Raw genomic sequence first — 19,990 nt, forward strand, 5'->3', positions numbered from 1 at the left:
AATTGCCCCTCACCAATTCCCTCATTGCCAGCCCTCTTTGTTTGCGTATCTTTCGTTCTCAAAATAGTTGGACCGTTAAGAGTCCTTTATAATGTGTAAGCGACCTTAGGAAAATTGTTTTGTCTTATGACTTGGCAGTATGGTCTCTTACTTTAGTCGGTTCTTTATGGAACGAATAAAAAACTAAGAAGTATTTACTATTTAGTCTTTGGTTTAACTGTTTTGGAATTTTAAAAAATATTTGGTTTTGCTTTCGTAATATTTACTTAAAAGACTTTAGAAATGGAACTGCCACACGCTGAAGATCTACAGGAACAAAGTGACGACGAAGTCTTTTTTGGAAAATTGTCTCTCAAAGAACTTAAAAAACATATTTTGTGGAACTATAAGCCTTCCAGTATGATGTAAGTTTGCTTTGAATTCATAATCTTTAAACTTTGCTACTGCACTCAAACCTCATTTAATCATCTTTATCGATCAAGATCTAATATTTAGAAACTAGTTACTTTTGAACAAAGGTTCATATTAGCATTACAGATACTTACTAATTACACCAGCCAAAAAAATTGAGATTTTAAACTCCTCTTCCTTCAAATAAGTTATAATCACAGTTATGTATCTTCATATCAGTGGTTACAATTATTATACATGTAGTGTAATGCTGACAGTGTAAAATAATCATTTTTTTTTATCATTCTGTACTCTCGCATTTATTTTGATGTCTATTATATACACACACCATACAAATTACGTCTATCATATTTATCCCTGAAGGGGTAGTCACCCACTTTTCACCATGTGTGTTCTGCCCCATGTGACAGGGGATGGCCTATCGCTTTATTGGTGCCTATTATTCAATATTATATAGCTAAAGAAACTTCAATCCAAGTGAGTATTTCAAACTTCATTCATGACATGAAATCTGTCTATAGCAATGTGTTTGGAAATAAAAGAAATGGCAATATTAATCATCCAAGATATTGGTTGTACATTTGAAGACTTAAAAGGCATGTACAATTAGTCACATAAATAGCTGAACAAATTCAAAATTTTGAATTACCTTAAATCTTTTGTCATTGTGAACCAATAATTTTTTCTTCACTAAAATATTTTTTAAAGAGTTTATTTTAAGCTAGCATTTGCGTGAGGCTCTGATTGCATGAAAAGGTTTTTCCAGGATAAATATTCCTCCTGTACTTTACCCTGTCTTTACATATATGAGACCGCACTGTTTATAAAGAAAAACAGCAACATGTTTAAAAAAGCATCAGAACAACGTCAAATAAGTCAAAGATCCAATTATCAATATAATTTTCCTTTAAGAGAGTCTAAAACTCTGTTGCATAAAAGCGTCCTCTGCATGGCTCCAAAGATTTATAATAAATTACCATAGAACATAAAAAAATTAAATATAATACAATTCAAAAGACAATTGCATAATTTATTAATAAACAAGTGCTATTATACAATTGATGAATTCCTTGCTGATAACTTTAAGGCAAATAATTTAAATTAAATTCAGATAGGGAACAAAGTATATTTTATTGAATTTAATGTTTAAATTAGTAGTGTTTTGAAAATGTTCAGATACTTTTGTGTTTCACTATAACTTACTTACTATAAACAAAGATGAAATAATTCTTAGTAGTTCTTTGAAAATAAATTGAACTCTGGAATAAAATGTCTCAGCAGGCATTTAAAATTTGGTAAAGAAAAACAAATATGATACATAAGTATCAGTATTATTTTTACTATCTAGTATCTTTATAAAAATTTACTAAGCATTATGATATAAATTCAATTTGTTCTGCTTTAAATCTTCCAGACCTGAAAACATATGTCATATTCCAATGGACCACAATAAAAGTTTGGATATCAAAAAAGAAATTGAATCAAATGATATGATTGATGATTATGGAGCTAAAATCCTAGAATCACACTCTGAGCCTAATCTAAGGAGTCCTAAAAATCAACATAGAACTTCTACAGAGTTTCAATCACCATGTGCCAGGACATCTGAAGATAGTTTTCTCAAAATAGAAAATATGGTTGATAATTTATGTATTTCAAATAATGTAGACACAAAGGTAGAATTGAATAATACTTTAGATGTTATTGACTATATTCTAAATAATGGACCTGAATCTAAGACAGAAGACATTGTAAAAGTTGAGAAAGAAGCAACTGATACACAAAGCCTTGGAGAAGAAACTGCAATAAAGCCTTTAAAAACTATTTTGAGCCCATCTAAATTGAGGCACGCAGAATTTAAGGCAAATAAAGAAATCAAGACCAAATCTGATTCCCCTCCTTACGTAACTCCAATAAAAAATGAATTCAGAACACCATCAAAGACTGAAATTTTGAAAACACCTCGATCTGCCACTAAGGTAAAGCTTGATGTCTTTGCCACACCATCTACAAATCTAAAATCCAAAACACCAGTTTTTAAAACTCCTGCACTACTGTCACAAAAGAAACAATTAGCTACTTCTGTGAAGAAAACTCCAGCTAAACCAAACTCTTATCAACACATCAGTAGTCCTGTAGCATCATATATCAAGAACTGTCCGCAAGTGCCTCTACTGAAAGATGTGCACCCTAAGAAACCATTGCCGGGACCTTCTGCTATTCCTAAATTCACAAAAGGCATTATAGAAAAAAATAAGGAAAATATCTTATTACCTTCAGTAGCTTACAAGAGCGCAAAAAAAACAAAAGTGGTGAGTAATAATTTTCATTTTTCTGTATGTTAATGGTGGCTACTAGTGTGCGTGCGTGCGTGCATATGTGCGTGAGTCAAGGAGAGTTTAAACAGAATTATAAGGGTGCAGAAGTAGACAATACACATCCTTTGTGTAGTCACATGTTGTGTTGGTCGCATGCTGCTGGCGCAAATTTTTGCAGACGTAACGTAGGGTGTGTTGTTGATTAACGTTAAAGCTCACTATGCCTTTGACGAACAATACGCGTGGGTCCTTATTCCCTATGACAGTGTAATCTTGTAACATGGCTGTGCCACATACCTTCCTTCGTAGTTAGGGTTCAATAGTCATAAACGTATTGGTAGGAACTGGCAAAATAACAAAAAAAAACCTGTGCTATTGGTGATCAAGACCTAGGTGTGTATTGTTTGGTGAGTCGCACTGCGGCATCAGTAAGTTAATTTATAATCTATACTATTATATAAAGCTGAAAAATTCGTTTGAACTACTGGTTCGAATTTTAAAATTATTTTAGTGTCGAATAGCTATACATTATAATATAAGCTACGTCCAAATCTATCTATATATATAAAAATGAATTGCTGTTCGTTAGTCTCGCTAAAACTCGAGAACGGCTGAACGGATTTATCTTATCTTGGTCTTGAATTATTCGTGGAGGTCTAGGGAAGGTTTAAAAGGTGAGAAAAATTCGAATAATTGCCGGGAAAATCCTCAAAACAGCATTTTTCTATTTCCCATACAAACGTTTTCTAACTAATACGTAGAGTCAATTTGAGCTTTATTGCTATTGTATAAAGTTCACTGTTGTCTAAGCAATGTAGGTGTGTTCCTAACATCAAAGCAGTGTGCGTTGGAGCACAGAATATAATAATGTAATGTCGCGTTCTGAAACTCAACAAAAGTGATATCGCGGACCCGACTAAATTGAACAGTCACAAAATTTAATATATCATTAGTTATTTGGTTGGCTTCACGATATTATTTCTTTTGTTTTACTTTAAAATGCATGTTTTCGTTATGGACAATTTTTGAGCTACTTTTCCATATCTATACTTATAATAAATCTGTAGAGAGGTCAATTCTGTACATGAAATATATTTCCAAAATAACTGGGGGTGATTAGGGATCGATACTGATGCCAAAAATGCAATTAGTAAAATTTTTGTCTGCCTGTCTGTATAACCGTTATAGAAACAAAAACTACTCGACGGATTTTAACTTAACTTGGTACAATTATTTTTCATACTCCTGAGCTGGTTATAGTATACTTTTCATCACGCTACAATTAATAGGAGCATAGCAGTGATGGAAAATGTTGGGAAAACGGGAGAAGTTACTCCATTTTTAAGCTTCCGTCATTTCGTGTGCAACCTTAATGGTTAAAAGTTCCTTCGATTTCACCAGGATCCCATCATCAGACCCTGACCGGACAATCGGACCACCTGCATACCACCATAAATTAAAAAAACATCCCGACAAATTGAGCACCTTCTCCATTTTTGAAACCCGAAATCCACGCGGGCGAAGCTGCGGGCGGAAGCTAGTCTATATATATAAAAATGAATTGCTGTTCGTTAGTCTCGCTAAAACTCGAGAACGGCTGAACGGATTTATCTTATCTTGGTCTTGAATTATTCGTGGAGGTCTAGGGAAGGTTTAAAAGGTGAGAAAAATTCGAATAATTGCCGGGAAAATCCTCAAAACAGCATTTTTATATTTCCAATACAAACATTTTCTAAATAAAATGGAGAGTCAATTTGTAATTTAATACCGCTGCATAAAGTTCAAATTCGCGTGCGCGTTGGAGGATCTAATATCGCGTTCTGAAACTCAACAAAAGTGAAAGTGAATCGCGAACGCGACAAAATTGCATAGTCTCAAAATACATAGTACATAAATAGTGGTCGGCTTCGAGAAACTCAATTTTAGCTAACTTCAGTTGTTAATATAATATATAACTCAAAGGTGACTGACAGTGATCTATAAAGGAACAGCCCAAACCATTGGACGGATCGGGCTAAGACTTTACATGCATAAAGCTACTATGACGTAGGCATCCCCTAAGAAAGGATTTTGATAAATTCTACCCTTAAGGGGATAAAATAGGGGATGAAAGTTTGTATAAATGTTCTTAGATTTTCGACTGATTGAACTGAAATTATAGATTGGGGATAAAATTAGTTTGAACCTATAAGTACCGGGAAAATATGTAGCAAGACTTTTATCAAACAGTGGAATTTTATCCTGGAAAACACCTTCACGCGGGCGAAGCCACGAGCAAAAGCTAGTGTATCAATAAAAATTGTTGAAAAAACAGGAAAATGTTATTTCGTTTGAGAGTTTTCGTTGCGTGAGCTTCGTAAGTTTCACTTTAAATTCTAAAAAATATATTCAAAAGTCTGTCTGAACGCGATAAACTCAAAAACTATACAACGGATTTCGATTAAATTTGGTACGAAGATAGTTAGAAACCCTGGGTGGAGACGTTGGCTACTTCCAATCGCGGGAAAATATATGTATAGCGGGTCTCTCATCGAGGAAAAACTTATCACACTGGCGGAGCGGCGAGCAAAATATATTATTATTATTCGTTATTAGAAAGAGTATGGATTCATAATATATTTTAAATATTTCTAATATGTATTTCATTTTTAGATTGAAATACCTGATGAAGAAAAATTACCACAAAGTCAATGGGTAAAGAAAATGACATCTACTTTGCCTAAGCCAGTTATTATGAAACACAACCATAGACAAATGGATATAGCAAAGAGATCATTAATGCAGGAGGAGAGTTTTGCTGATCTTCCGTATCGACAGGCCGAAGTATCTGTCTGCACCCAAAAAACAGCATTTAAATTAAATAAAAAATAATTTCAAATGTACTTAAAATAAATAATTGTTAAGTCATAATGATATTTGTTTTTCAAAAGTTACGCACCTGGTGGATCCCAGAAACTGACTTGTTTTCGCCTGACAAAGTTGGTGATTTAATTTCAGTGTAAAACTCAAATTTGAATATAGAATTTTATTTCAAATTTATTACAATAATAATAATTACAGTATAATAAATAGTTACTCAAAAAGTTCTATGTAATAAAATGCAGTTTTATAAGCAGAATATTATAAACGCCATATCATTAATTATGCTTCTGACACTTTAACATGCATATTTTATATAATATTATGATTACATCTTTTAAATACCCTTATGTTACATATTTATTATAAAATTAATATTTAGGTATATGTATTGTCTTAAAATAGGTGTTTAAATGTTCTTGCGCGTACACTTATCTACTGTGCGTATGGATTGAATAGGCATTTTTGAAAAAAAATAACTAAGAAATTGGATAAGTAATTATATAAGCTCGTTGCCAAGACTTATTGGTACATTTAGTTTCCCTAGCCTGTTGCAATCGCCGCCACAATTCAATCAATAGTAACTAATAATTTCATGTTGTAATCTATGAATCCTTACTAATTTTATAAATTATAAATATCATTGGATGTTTGCTAGAAGTAAACGCATAAACCGATAAATTAATGTTTATGATATTTGGCACACACTTCTTGGTTTAGCATATATACTGTTTTATTATCCCGGTAATTGCTTTAAATGGAATATTAAAATCCGTATATAATGAAACTAAATAACATATTTATTTCATTTCATAAATCACTGTACTGATTCACAGTGCTATTTGTACGAAGCTAGCATCATCCAACTAATAAATTCGAGAAAGAAAAATATTTCCTATGGGAGGCTAGGGGACCTTTGCAGCGACAAAGGCTTATCAGGCAGGCGAAGACACAAGCAGCATCTAGCAAAAAACGTCTGTATTAAAACTGGAAAAATAGTGAGTTGGACGGCTTTGATAGAACCATACTTATAGTAAAAATAGTAAAAAAAAACAATTCAACTTTGGTGTTATCAGTCTATCTTCTAATTCGATAGTCCGTAATTGCAAAAATACTGAAGCACATCGTAGAGTATATAAGGCCACCTGACCTTATTCAGAATAGGTAGGAAGAAACTATATATTTTATCGAATTCTTGGTAAGGCGATGAACAGCTATGGATTGCAAGGTCCTGGGAAGAATCAAAATTCTGAAGTTAAACAACGCTTAGGTTTTTATACACGTAGGACTGTGCAATTACAAAAATTGTTCTTCAGTTCATACGCACACTTATAGTTAAGACATACGACATAATTAGTTTGCAAAAGGACTGCATTGTTATGATGTCTTGTTACATGATTGTAGTAAAAGTTCGTGTTAACCTTCACAACGAGCGATTCAGAATTTTTAGAAAGTAATCGCCTTTATTTTGGTTTCGTTATATATTTTTATGTCTCTTATTAATTATGATTCTGAATGTCTCGTTGCACAGATAATCGCCTTAACTGATCATTGTTGGACTACACCTAGGGAGAAACAGTCTTAATACTATATACCTATGTGGTAACTTTAGGACAGCATTCAGAGTATAGCATGATTATTATCAAAAGTACGACTGTCAAGCTTCATTATTTGAACCTAAGCAATACTATAATATAATAGTTTTTATAAATATAGCTTTGTACGTAATACAGAAAATAAACTGAAAAGGATATCAGTATTATGGGACTATAAGCTGGTTCAAACACGACACCATCATCATCATCAACAATCCATGACAAGAGGAAATCGTCAAATTTAGCAAATTATTATTAGAGTTAGTGCTGGTTTGCTTTTTAGCTAAGGGAAGCACTATTTTGATAAGTATAAAAAATTAATGATTTTTAGAGCCTGACTGATATAGCGCTTACTGCTGAATGTCTATTTTATTCCGTTATAGAACGAATACAAAGGAACTTTTTGGAATAAGACAGAAAATAACAAAAAAGCTTAGCTCCATTCTTGCTTCCCTATGACTATAACATTTCCTACATTTTTGCAAACTTTAGAGAATTCTTTATACTTCGCAGTGGCGAAGAGTGAAGTTTTCCAAAATGTAACCCGAATATAACTGCCGAGCTGGCAGGAACCGGGCTATATGGACCCTTTGCCACTGTCATTCGAGATACTAATGACAATTCATCATGGATTATCCAGTTTGAAGTTTTAGTCATATCGATATAATAAATGAATAAAAATTTAAGTTGAAAGTCATCACAAATACTTACAGAAACAACATAAAAAAATCATAAGTATTTTATTACATGCTAAAATAATAATTCATAACAATACAACTGGGCCGTCAGGGCTGGATTTAAATGTTTGAAGCTCTGTTTGAATAAAACGTAGGTAAATTATAATAGATGGACTTAAAACTAATAGCAGCTAACACATTTTTCGTGATACGAATATTATATTTCACCTCAATTCATACCATGATATGGATTAAAATAATCAGTAGGTAGGAACAAAGTGACGTAAGAGACTATGGTAAAGCCTACATTGGTAGCGCGGCAATATCAAATAAAGCACTAATTGAAAATAGGTAGGATATTTTAAAATACCTGCTCCCACGATAGCCTCAATGAATACTCAAGTCACAATGCATTTGTTCTCCAACCCCCTGATTCATAGACGTTATTTATCTAAGGACCGGAGCATTGCTGTGATAAAAAGTCTGTCTCTCAGCTTTGTTTATCTGACAGTTTGCTGTTTTTTCAGGTTTCTTTATCTGACAGCGAACTAGAATCAAGTTGTATCTCATTATTAGCCAATCACAACGCATAGTGAAGGCTGCCATGCTGTCGGCACTGAGAAGCAGACTTGTTATTACAGCAATGCTCACTCCTTGGATAAATAACATATATGAATAAGGGGGTTATTATTAAACTTTTTTATTTTTGGACTAACTATTTGATAAATGAATGCTATAATTATACGTAATTTGCGAGCTAGGGGCTTCAAAATTTATGGCCCTCCCCTAAATCCGCCCTGGATTATTTTTAATAGCAGCAACAAAGAGGTGATGATAACTACACATTTCATCGATAAGGTTAAAAATTTTATAAAAATAAATTGCAATTAAATAAATATAAAATTAACGCATAGCACCACATTTACGAGTATAGTCAATTACATAGAAAAATTAGTTTGTGCTTATATTAGTAAATGTAAACAACATCAAAAGTAAGTTAGTAAAAATGCAAACAATAAAATTGTTAAAAATTCATAAACACTCAATTCATAAAATAAAATATTATGTTATTTTGTAAATACATCATACACGTTTTGTATCACTTCATAAACATAGGCAGGACTAGATAGGGATAGTTGCATTCATAATACAGTCTTTGAGGGCTAGATATTTCCGTCCATTGTCCATTTTTACCAGAACATAGCTTATGCTTTAAAATCCTGTTTTGTAAGTCTTTCATTGGACACCCCATTTCAAATAATGTTAATATAACAGTTTGTGGTAAATAAATAATTCCTGTAGGTACTATAATTGTATTTTAAATGCACGGTTCTAACAGTAAAAAAATATTACAAAAGTGATTTAGTTTTAGAGTTACGCCATTTGATGTTTAAACTCCAGCTTTGCAAATATATTATTATAAAAAACCAACCTCGATAAATGTAAAGTTTAAAATACACTATAATGATTGTATATAATCTCATCATAAAAGTAAAAGTGATACAATAATAATAACAAAAAAAAAATTAGTGAGATTCTTTTTTAATATAAAGGTGTGTACTTAATATAAATATAATTAAAACTTTGGAAACTGCGAATAACACGGCACATTTTGATGATTTCATATATAGGACAATAATTACGGAAGTTTATATTCTCCTCAAAATTCAAACACTTTTTGTGTAACTTGTGCACTATACGAAGCGCTATAATCATTTTGGCGTACTTATTTTGTTGTTGCGTTATATTTTGATGTTGAACTTTATCTCAGAGATAGTACGAGGTTTAAAATAAAATCTTTACGTTTACAAAAGTTGAGTGCGTTGGTTGGATCGGTTGTCACCTTTCTCGAAGAACATGAAATCCTATAAATAAAAACACAAAAATAATAAGAGAAAACCCACCCTAGAAATAAAAATGAACGAGTTGGTTGAAATGAAATTGAAATAAGATAGGTAATTGCTCGTCCCAAACATAACCTAGATTTGAGAGAACTACGATAGCTTCTTTAAAATGTTCTTTAAAGTCCCAAACACTTAAAATCACTGAAAATTACACCTAACCGCTTTCGTGTCATCAACCTTACACGGAGCCAAACTTAGTGTGATAATATTATAATACTTACAATGAGAAAGCATGCTCCTAAGAGAACAGCTTTTATTTTGACATCCAGATCGATGGGGAAAGAGATTCCGAAGTAGTCGCTATCCGTAAAGGCCTCGCGCGCCAAACCCGACCACTGTTTTGTTATTTTGCCAACTTTAGTTTCTCCTTCTTTTGAATATACCTTAAAAATAACATGAAAGTGAACTACCAGCGCATAACATGGGTTAATCCTTTTAATTATCATAGAAAAGTTTTTTTTAATAGTATAATGCTGATATTTAATGAGCCAAGGTTTTGTGTGTATTCAAGGTAAATGATATAATAATAATAATGTTATATAAGTACTTATAAAATAAAGAATTCTCTAAACAATTTAATTATTTTTTATAATTAAAACTTACATGAAATTCGACGTCACCGCAGATTGAGAAAGTGCAACAAGGTCCTTTGATTCTCAAGACTACGTCACCGACCGCGTCTTTGATGACGTAATTCGGCTTACAGATCGACCACTCTTGTTCTATGGAGCCGATGACCGTGCCCGGTGGGGCGGACACCTCCATGCTTTGCAGCCAGCACGGACACCAGCAAGAATCGCACGCCAACGGACGATGGAGATGAATAACCTGTAATGTGATGATAATATCTTGACTCCATGTTGTTTATTATTGTCATTCAGTGATTTCATCAAGTTACGTTACACAAAACCATTGACGTATATACATAACACTTGTTTGTGTCAGTGAAGGTGTGATTGTCAAATGTCAAAAACGCGTGTTATTTAAATTTTGACCCCTTATTAATAGACGTTGTTTATCTAAGGACGGAATATTGCTGTGATAAAGAGTCTGTTTCTCAGCTTTGTTTATCTGACAGCTGGCTGTTTGCTCAGGTTTGATTATCTGACAACCTACTAGATCAAAGTTGTATCTCAATATTAGCCAATCAAAACGGCCCTATGTCTACGCACTGCGAAAGCTGGCATCCTTCAGCACTGTGAAACAGACTTGTTATCACAGCAATGCTCCGTCCTCAGATAAATATCGTTTATGAATAAGGAAGTAAAAATCTGCAACATCAGATAACTTAGTTTATTAGCGGGATATGGTGGTGTAGGATGCACCTATTAGATTAACCGTATCATTTGACTATACCGACTACCGCGCAGACAATAAGAAAGCTTTTTATAATTCAATGACATTTAATGTGACTGTAACAAGTACCTATTATAAATATCTACATTGTCTGGCTATTAATATTTTTCACATATAAAATGTACTGTGATAAACTAGAACATACCAACATGAATAAGAAGATAATGACGACCTCAAAAATGATGGCAGTAATTGCTTCGTCGCAATAAAACTCAGCTTCGTAAATACTTTGTATAGTAGGTATGTTATGTACTTACATAATATAAGTCAGTAAGTACATAGTACTAAAGAATTATTCGCATAAAACAGAATTATAATTAAAGATCCAAAATATGAATTTGTATGTGCACGGAGTGATACAGAGATAGTTGAATAACATATCAATTTCTTACAAACAAATAACAACTGCAAATAAAGATTATTCGAGTACGTATAAGTCGCACTTCTATTAGGTATTTGATTGTTAAGTACATATTTATTAAATAGTTACGTAGGTAGATATCATGTTTTTCTTCCTACAATACTTCTTGATTTTTATATACTATATTAAAAACGTTCTAATTATAATTATAACTAATACTCACTTGTGAGTTTGTAGGTACGTATTGACAAAGCATGACGGTATAAATATAAAGTTGAACTGTAGTAACATTGTTGTACCATACATAGCAACTTATCAATTTGACATTCCTCTTAGTATAAACATTCGATTATATTATGTGCCTATTTATATATTTTCTGTTATTGTTCAGCATAAAGGGACCGGCGTGGCGGCACGACCCAGGTGGCTAAGTTACCGCTGTCTTTAACGGCCTATTCCTATAAATGATTTTAACCACTACTATCGAATCCATAGAGTAAATAGATCAAACAGAATACATTTATTTGACTTGCTTACAGGTGAATTATTTTGACGGTTTATTCTTAAGTACAGTGGCACGCGTAGTGACGCGTAGTAATAACAGTTGCCATGGTTTATTAGGAGCTAATGAAGATCGACGTGAAAGGGCAGCTTTTTTTGGAGTTTTGTATATATAATATATAATAATATCAGCCCTGTATTATATACTTGCCCACTGCTGAGCACGGGCCTCCTCTACTACTGAGAGGGATTAGGCCTTAGTCCACCACGCTGGCCTACTGCGGGTTGGTAGAATTCACACACCTTCGAAATTACTATAGAGAACTTCTCAGATGTGCAGGTTTCCTCACGGTGTTTTCCTTCACCGTTAAAGCGAACGATAAATTCACAAAGAATACACACATGATTTTAGAAAAGTCAGAGGTGTGTGCCCTTGGGATTTGATCCTGCGGACATTCGTCTTGGCAGTCCGTTCCACACCCAACTAGGCTATCGCCGCTATTGAGTTTTGTACGATGGTCCAAACAACCCACTCTGGTTCCTAATTCCCGTCATTCCCCTTAAAAGCTACCAGCGAATTCATAATTCAACTCAACTTATGTAAGGTGATGATCACTTAATATAAGTTAACTTGTTTGTTTGTCGTCCTGTGCTTTAAATTTATAAATTCTGGGTGTAAAATGAAAGAGTAGGTACCTCATTTGTGAAATTATCCATTATTTTCATGTCGAATGGGCGCATGGGACCGCAGCAGTTTCTTGTGCAGCAATCATTATCCTCAACAGCATAGTAAACCTTCTGACCGACGCTGTTCTTTATAGTGTACTTATTGTTCGTTTCGAATCCAACAAACGCTTCTAACAACTCAACTTTCTGATGAACCAGCAATTGATCAATCAAAGTGAGGTATTCCAAACCGCGCGGACAGTTGGCGGGTCCTTGCGGAATAGTCATCCAACCACCTGAAACACAATTTAAATAACCAAATTAAACTAATAGGCCAAAATCACGCTCGTTAGCGTGCAGTAGTAATATCACTGCAGTTCACCGTCGTTGTCGCTATGTTCATTTGTATACTTTCCAGTAATGACACTATATTCTATGTCCTTCAAAGCAGAGTACAACAGAAACAAAAATCTGCCACCATATAAGGGTTTACCTACCGTATGACCGATAGAACAAAAATCTCGAAGACAGTCAATATTAATTACAATTTAAATAAAGAAAAAAAGATTACCTTTATTTTTGGAGTAGTTTTTAATTAGTTTTTTATGCACATGGCTTAAATTAACACAGTAAGCATAACCACAAAACAATAGGTTCATACATACAATTAATGTTGGTATAATATTAGTAGTAGTATAAATACGCACAAAATATTTTTTCTTAGTAAATTCCCTCCACCACACTGTATTTATCTATATTTATAATTTGACACCTCTTTTCTTCGTCGGTCAAAAATTCAACGTAGCCTTTACGAGTAGATTTGAATATGCGTCTGTATGCTCTGTATAGACTTCTCTTAACACTCGAAACACTTAATGTATCAAAATATATACGTTTATCTTTAATATTTGCTAAATTAAAACGCTTCTTGTTGAAATAAGCCTTTAGTTTTGAACGTTTCGTTGGAATTGTTTTAATGATATCTTGACTAAATAATTCTTCATGAAGTGCGTGTAACTTATTTGTCGTTTTATCGTCCATTATATTATTATTGTAGAAAAACTTGAGTCAAATTAGCACTCGATCGACGGTACACTACTGAGCAAAGTATATTATACAAAATGAGCATCTATTGATACTCAGACAGAGTACAAGACATGACTATATCAACAGTAAACACCCGTTATCAGTGTAAGAAGTCATTAGCTTTATGTTCAATGAGACAATACAAACACCACAAGGACCATGTTTAATATTGTTTTATAATACCTACGTAATTTATCGTTAGTTATTTATGTAATAAGATCAAATCGTAACACGTAAATGCTTGATAAGATATACATGCTTTCTGGGTGATTATAGTTTCAGATATTTCTTTACAAGGAAGTATTAACAGTATTTGTAATACTAGCTTCTGATTAAGACTCTGTCCTGCTGAATGTTCTCGTTAGACAAGCCAGGAACTCTACTGTCAAAATATGGCATCCATGCGCTGATGCTGCAGCGTCAATTATTTTGTGAGATACCCAACTCGTTACACACTTACAGCAGATATAGCGTGTTTTGGACTCATAAGAATAGGGGTTAGATGATAACCGGGGCCCACGAAGGACAAATAAGTTATTTAAAAATTTGGAAATTTTTATTTAAAACTGATATGAAGTATTTTGATCTTCCTCCCCCGGGGTTCGACTTTTTAGAGGTTTATGTGTAAGAGGTTATTCAATTGTTTTTTTTATGTTACTTTTACAGAGAAATGCAGTTTGCATTTATAACATAATATTGTGTTTACTATTATGCCAAGATCTTAAAATATAAATTGTACAAAATCTTGTTTACCTAATGAGCAAAGAACCGTAGTACATAAAAATAATTTCGACTAAAATAATCTGCCAATGATGCATTAAGAACAAGACGGCGCCATCTGTACTGTTCTGTGTCAAGTATCCTTCCTATTCAACCGTAAAACTGTCTCGCTCACTCGTCGCTGCTGGCACAAAACCTCGACCGTTGCTTGTAGGTTGACACTTATTCATATACATTTAGTATAAATTTATATAGGAAAAGTTTTCGAATCTTGTATTTTAGCAAAGGTACCTACCCAGTGCATGCGAAGAATAAATTATAGGGATATAGTCCAGTCATTATAGTAAGTTCACCTCGGAATTCGAGATACCCAGCTGTAAGTCTGTAAATACTTGTATATTGACACCCTAAAAGTAGGGTGTACGCAACTATTCAATTTCAAGGTCAAAGGTCACAAAAACAACCTTTTTTTGCGCCTTTTTTTATAAATATCTCATTTCCTATGGCTTTTTTGCTATTTGTATTTATTATCAATATTGTAGAATACAAAATTCTCTACAAATTGTGTTTAAAGAACAATTTTATACGGTGAACCGTTTTCGAGATAGAGGGCGGAGAGCGTGCGGTCACAGGATCACTTCAGGTCAACCGGTGCCTCCGGTCGAAAACGCGCCATATACCTAGTCTTGCCATAAATATTGTAATAAAGAAAAAAGAAAATTGTTAACTGCAAATAACATTTATTACTTTTACAGTGTGTCAGTTTAATACATAAATATAAAACAATTAAAAATATAAAAAGCTTATTCGAAGTGGTCTCCATTGGCTGCAATACAGTCCTTTAAACGATGAGGCCAGTTATCAATAGAAGCACGCACTCTTTCCATGGGAAAATTCTTCACTGCCAATCGTATAGATTGTTTTAGGGACTCAAATTATCATGGCGTTTAGAGCAAGCTGTACTCTCTAAAACTGACCACAAATCATAATCCAGCGGATTAAGATCGGGACTAGACGACGGCCAGTCTTCAGCTCTGATGAAGTCCGAAACGTTCGATTCCAACCAAGACTGCGTGGACCGAGCTTTATGACCCGGCGCCGAGTCTTGCTGGAAGGACCATACTTGGTTATTGAACATGGTGATGTTAAGGGGCTTAACTACCTTCTCAAGAATGGTATCTTGATACACTTGTGCCGATGTTTTGATACCTTTTTCACAAAAATATGGCTCAGTCACTCCTTCATAGCTAACACCCCACCAAACCATCACTGAAGTCGGATAATGTCCACGTTGCACTCTGTCGACTAATTGGGAAGCTTCCTTAGAGCTTTGAGCATAAATACAGTCATTTTGTTTGTTAAAATGTTGCTCAATTGTAAAAATTTTCTCATCCGTAAACAAAATTTTTCTGTGACCTCCCTTTGCGTACCGCTTCAGTAGTTGTTTCGATTTTACCACCCTATTCTTCTTTAAATTATCAGTTAAGAAATGGCCAGTGCGTCTCTTATAGGCTGCAAGTCCTAAGTCATCTTTTAAAATACGCGACATGGTTCTAGGTGCTATCTTCATTTCCCGAGATAAAATCTTTTGCTTTCGGACAGGATTTCTTCGAATTCTTTCCCTTACTGCTTTGACCACCTTTTTCGTACGAACACTACGTGGACGGCCAGATCTTTTCTGTCACAAACAGAGGAGGTCTCATTGTACCTATTAATAGCCCGGTACACAAACATTTTACTAATACCAAGTGTATGGAGAGTTTTAAAAATTGCATTTGGCTCCATACCTACTTTGTGTAATGCTATCACAGCGATTCGGTTCTCTTTATCACCCCACACCATTTTAATATCGCAAAATATTTTACAATGTATTGGCGCCAAAATGAGAAAACACAATGAACAATCGTATAAAAATGACAGATTCGAAATTCAAATGTAATATTTTTTTATAATTAAGTGTAACAGTATTTATGGCCAGACTAAGTATAGTTGATGAACTATCTATAAATCAATGATTATATTACATTTTATTATTTTTTTCCAAACCTATCCACTTTTTATTCAGTATTAATTTACTTAACAACACCTTTAAATTTAATAGTTGCGTACACCCTACCATATGTAGGTTTTGAGACAACTTTTAGGGTGTCAATTTACAAATATTTACAGACTTACAGCTGGGTATCTCGAATTCCGAGATTCTTACCTAATTTAAGCTTAAATGACTGAACTAATAATAGTTATTTACCTGGAGTTGGTTGAGGTGTCGGTTGTTGTACAATTGGCATTGGATATCCGACTGGCTGCGGATGTGGGTATCCTGCAGCAAACCCAGGCTGGTAGCCAGGTTGAAACCCAGGTTGAAAACCTGGTTGGAAGCCATGCTGCATCCCAGGTAATGGCTGAGCTCCAGGTGGTAGCGTTGGTCCCTGGTGTTGAATAGGTCCAGGAGGTGGAGCCGGTCCGGGCGGAGGACCTGGATAACCACTCCTAGGAACCAATGGATATGTTTCCTCCTTTTTGGGAGTCTCATTCGGTGGTGCATATCCCTGGCTTGCTGGAAAGTTTGGCGAATATGGTGTTGGCATGTGCGACATTTTGATAGCTGAAAATCATCATTTATATGTTTTGATGTACAATAATATCTATAAAAAAATGAAAGTAACAATTGTCTATGTTGCTATGCAAAAGGAATAATCATAATATAATTTATTTAAGGGGCAACACAGAGTTATGGAATTATTTTTTTTATCACAGCTCATTATCTGATAATTTTTTCCCATTGTTTCGAGACTGCCGCCTTCATTATCACAATGGGGATTGAGGTGTTGGTTGTCAAAGTTTCAAAGTCTACCTACATTTCTAAATTGTACTATTAATAGCCTAACTTTGCATAAACATAAGAAATCATTAAACAAATAGTTATGTTGGGGTCTCTATGCTGTATAATAAGACTGTTGTCATAAGATATAGCATTAAGACACCTGGAAATATGGTTAACATCAGGTCCCTATTGGGTTCAGTCCCTAATAAACGCTACACTTGCATACCAAGCAAAATCCTGAAGAGGCCATTAGGGACGGCTACAGGTTATTCAGGCAAAGCGTTTATTCAAGAGTATTCGTATAATTTGTATTATCCTTTGGGTTATAAAAAATGCGACATAATTAGAAATCTCAAAATTCGAAGTTCTTATTGTTTCTCCTTGTTCTGAGTGTTCTATACTAATTAAAAAACTGTCAGGGTACAGCTAAATATTATTTATATATATAAAAATGAATTGCTGTTCGTTAGTCTTGCTAAAACTCGAGAACGGCTGAACGGATTTATCTTATCTTGGTCTTGAATTATTCGTGGAGGTCTAGGGAAGGTTTAAAAGGTGAGAAAAATTCGAATAATTGCCGGGAAAATCCTCAAAACAGCATTTTTCTATTTCCCATACAAACGTTTTCTAACTAATACGTAGAGTCAATTTGAGCTTTATTGCTATTGTATAAAGTTCACTGTTGTCTAAGCAATGTAGGTGTGTTCCTAACATCAAAGGTGTGTGTGTTGGAGCACAGAATATAATAATGTAATGTCACGTTCTGAAACTCAACAAAAGTGACATCGCAGACCCGACTAAATTGAACAGTCACAAAATTTAATATATCATTAGTTATTTGCTTGGCTTCACGATATTATTTCTTTTGTTTTACTTTAAAATGCATGTTTTCGTTATGGACAATTTTTGAGCTACTTTTGCATATCTATACTTATAATAAATCTGTAGAGAGGTCAATTCTGTACATGAAATATATTTCCAAAATAACTGGGGGTGATTAGGGATCGACACTGATGCCAAAAATGCAATTAGTAAAATTTTTGTCTGTCTGTCTGTATAACCGTTATAGAAACAAAAACTACTCGACGGATTTTAACTTAACTTGGTAGAATTATTTTTCATACTCCTGAGCTGGTTATAGTATACTTTTCATCACGCTACAATTAATAAGAGCATAGCAGTGATGGAAAATGTTGGGAAAACGGGAGAAGTTACTCCATTTTTAAGCTTCCGTCAATTCGTGTGCAACCTTAATGGTTAAAAGTTCCTTCGATTTCACCAGGATCCCATCATCAGACCCTGACCGGACAATCGGACCACCTGCATACCACCATAAATTAAAAAAACATCCCGACAAATTGAGCACCTTCTCCATTTTTGAAACCCGAAATCCACGCGGGCGAAGCTGCGGGCGGAAGCTAGTCATAAATAAAAAAGAATTTTAAGAACTCTTAAAAAGTTATATGTCATAACAAAAATTAAGTAATGGTAAATTGTACACCAAAAGGGTAAAAAACGTAAGATCTCTTCATGCCAATTATCCGTAGCCATGTCTGTATCTGCAAATCTTGATTTTTCACAATGTAGCACATCCCTATTTCAAATACATGAAAATGAGAGACATATTTGCACTAATAAGTTTGTCTTATTAACATAGTCTGTATACCTTTGAAATAGCAACATTTTATATCCAGCTTTGTATTGCATAAAAGTTGGCCACAAGGGAATCCAATCCAAATAGTCATTTCAGTACTCAAAGCCGAAATAAATAAAAAAATCATGAAATACAGTCAATCTGTTCTTGAGATATCAAAAAAGCTGATTCATACAAATTGTATAAAAAAAAGTATTTACATAATTTTAGTTTTTGTAAACTTGTTAATGTCTCAGTAGTTGCAAGACAGATGCAACAAATTAAATATTATAAAAATCTATCCTGCCACTTTTGGGTTATAAAAAGTGTAACGAACCTGGTTTGTTTTATCTATATAGTTTACGTTTATAGTTATAATAATGCATAAGAAAATTATTTTACCAAAAAGAAAACAACTATAAATAATACTCAATTATTATATTTGCTGGTTCGTGAGATTATAATTAAAATTGATCTTAGATTGCGTCGCGCAACTAAACGACTTTTGTATAATGATCTTAACAACTATTCTACTTTACGAAATCTGGACATAAAAATAGGTTTAATTTATGAAACAGTTAGTTTACACATCGTCGTTGCCCTAAAACTTTACATATTTTAGTTTAAAGTTTATAACAACAAAATAGTATTTCATGAAAAAGATTCTAAGTCCAATTTCCATAAGTATGCACAATATGTTATTTTATACGAAGAAATATTATAACAAAGATAGAAGTTGTGTTAACTTACAAACAAGTGATGTATAATATTAGAAAATACGCCGATATTTTCCCTTTTTGCATCACAACACAAAATAATAAAATTATTTTTTTTTGACAGACCACAGATGATAACTTTTAACAGACAACAATCTTTTTTTTTATTTGCTGTATAAGGACCCGGCTAAGGTTATAAGGTACGATGCCGAGTCAAAGTTAACTTCATATTCTTCAATACGTTCATATTGAATAGCCGTATGCCTTGCCTTTTTTATCCATAATATCTTTGTTTGACAGACTTCACCTTGCTGAAATAGTAAGCCTAACTGTACCCAAAAAAACATAGTTAGTCCACAGAGT

The 19,990-nt window shown here is 33.7% G+C and overlaps 2 protein-coding genes across 5 annotated transcripts; one reads left to right on the forward strand and one right to left on the reverse strand.

Moving 5' to 3' along the window:
* The first annotated feature begins 88 nt into the window (after nucleotides 1-88).
* On the forward strand, nucleotides 89-5,642 carry LOC115446782. The gene is made up of 3 exons (XM_030173562.2): nucleotides 89-404; nucleotides 1,826-2,723; nucleotides 5,382-5,642. Exons 1-3 carry the CDS (start codon nucleotides 283-285, stop codon nucleotides 5,598-5,600), a joined length of 1,239 nt encoding a protein of 412 aa, XP_030029422.2. The 5' UTR covers nucleotides 89-282; the 3' UTR covers nucleotides 5,601-5,642.
* A 2,245-nt stretch (nucleotides 5,643-7,887) lies between these two features.
* Nucleotides 7,888-19,792, reverse strand: LOC115446783 (phospholipid scramblase 1). Of its 4 annotated transcripts, XM_030173563.2 has the most exons (6): nucleotides 19,662-19,792; nucleotides 16,703-17,059; nucleotides 12,679-12,944; nucleotides 10,368-10,592; nucleotides 9,986-10,147; nucleotides 7,888-9,725 (listed from the first exon to the last, which is right to left on the reverse strand). In XM_030173563.2, the coding sequence occupies exons 2-6, from the start codon at nucleotides 17,049-17,051 to the stop codon at nucleotides 9,666-9,668; spliced, it is 1,062 nt and encodes a 353-aa protein (XP_030029423.2). In that variant the 5' UTR covers nucleotides 17,052-17,059; nucleotides 19,662-19,792; the 3' UTR covers nucleotides 7,888-9,665. The 4 variants fall into 4 exon arrangements, with proteins under 4 accessions (XP_030029423.2, XP_030029427.2, XP_030029426.2 ...); XM_030173567.2 differs by lacking the exons at nucleotides 16,703-17,059; nucleotides 19,662-19,792 and adding an exon at nucleotides 13,421-13,789; XM_030173566.2 differs by lacking the exons at nucleotides 16,703-17,059; nucleotides 19,662-19,792 and adding an exon at nucleotides 13,356-13,789.
* Between the last annotated feature and the right edge of the window lie 198 nt (nucleotides 19,793-19,990).

The sequence above is a fragment of the Manduca sexta genome, chromosome 25, assembly GCF_014839805.1.
Source record: "Manduca sexta isolate Smith_Timp_Sample1 chromosome 25, JHU_Msex_v1.0, whole genome shotgun sequence".
In the NCBI taxonomy this organism is placed as follows: Eukaryota; Metazoa; Arthropoda; class Insecta; order Lepidoptera; family Sphingidae; genus Manduca; species Manduca sexta.

Excerpts from the sequence above, each read along its gene's own strand:
- LOC115446782 (XM_030173562.2), top strand. The coding sequence starts at position 283 with ATGGAACTGCCACACGCTGAAGATCTACAGGAACAAAGTGACGACGAA. Across the intron at positions 405-1,825 it reads TATAAGCCTTCCAGTATGAT|ACCTGAAAACATATGTCATA; the intron begins GTAAGTTTGCTT and ends TAAATCTTCCAG. Across the intron at positions 2,724-5,381 it reads GCGCAAAAAAAACAAAAGTG|ATTGAAATACCTGATGAAGA; the intron begins GTGAGTAATAAT and ends TTTCATTTTTAG.
- LOC115446783 (XM_030173563.2), bottom strand. The coding sequence starts at position 17,051 with ATGTCGCACATGCCAACACCATATTCGCCAAACTTTCCAGCAAGCCAG. Across the intron at positions 10,593-12,678 it reads TGGATAATTTCACAAATGAG|GTTATTCATCTCCATCGTCC; the intron begins GTACCTACTCTT and ends ATCACATTACAG. Across the intron at positions 9,726-9,985 it reads TAGGAGCATGCTTTCTCATT|GATTTCATGTTCTTCGAGAA; the intron begins GTAAGTATTATA and ends TTTTATTTATAG.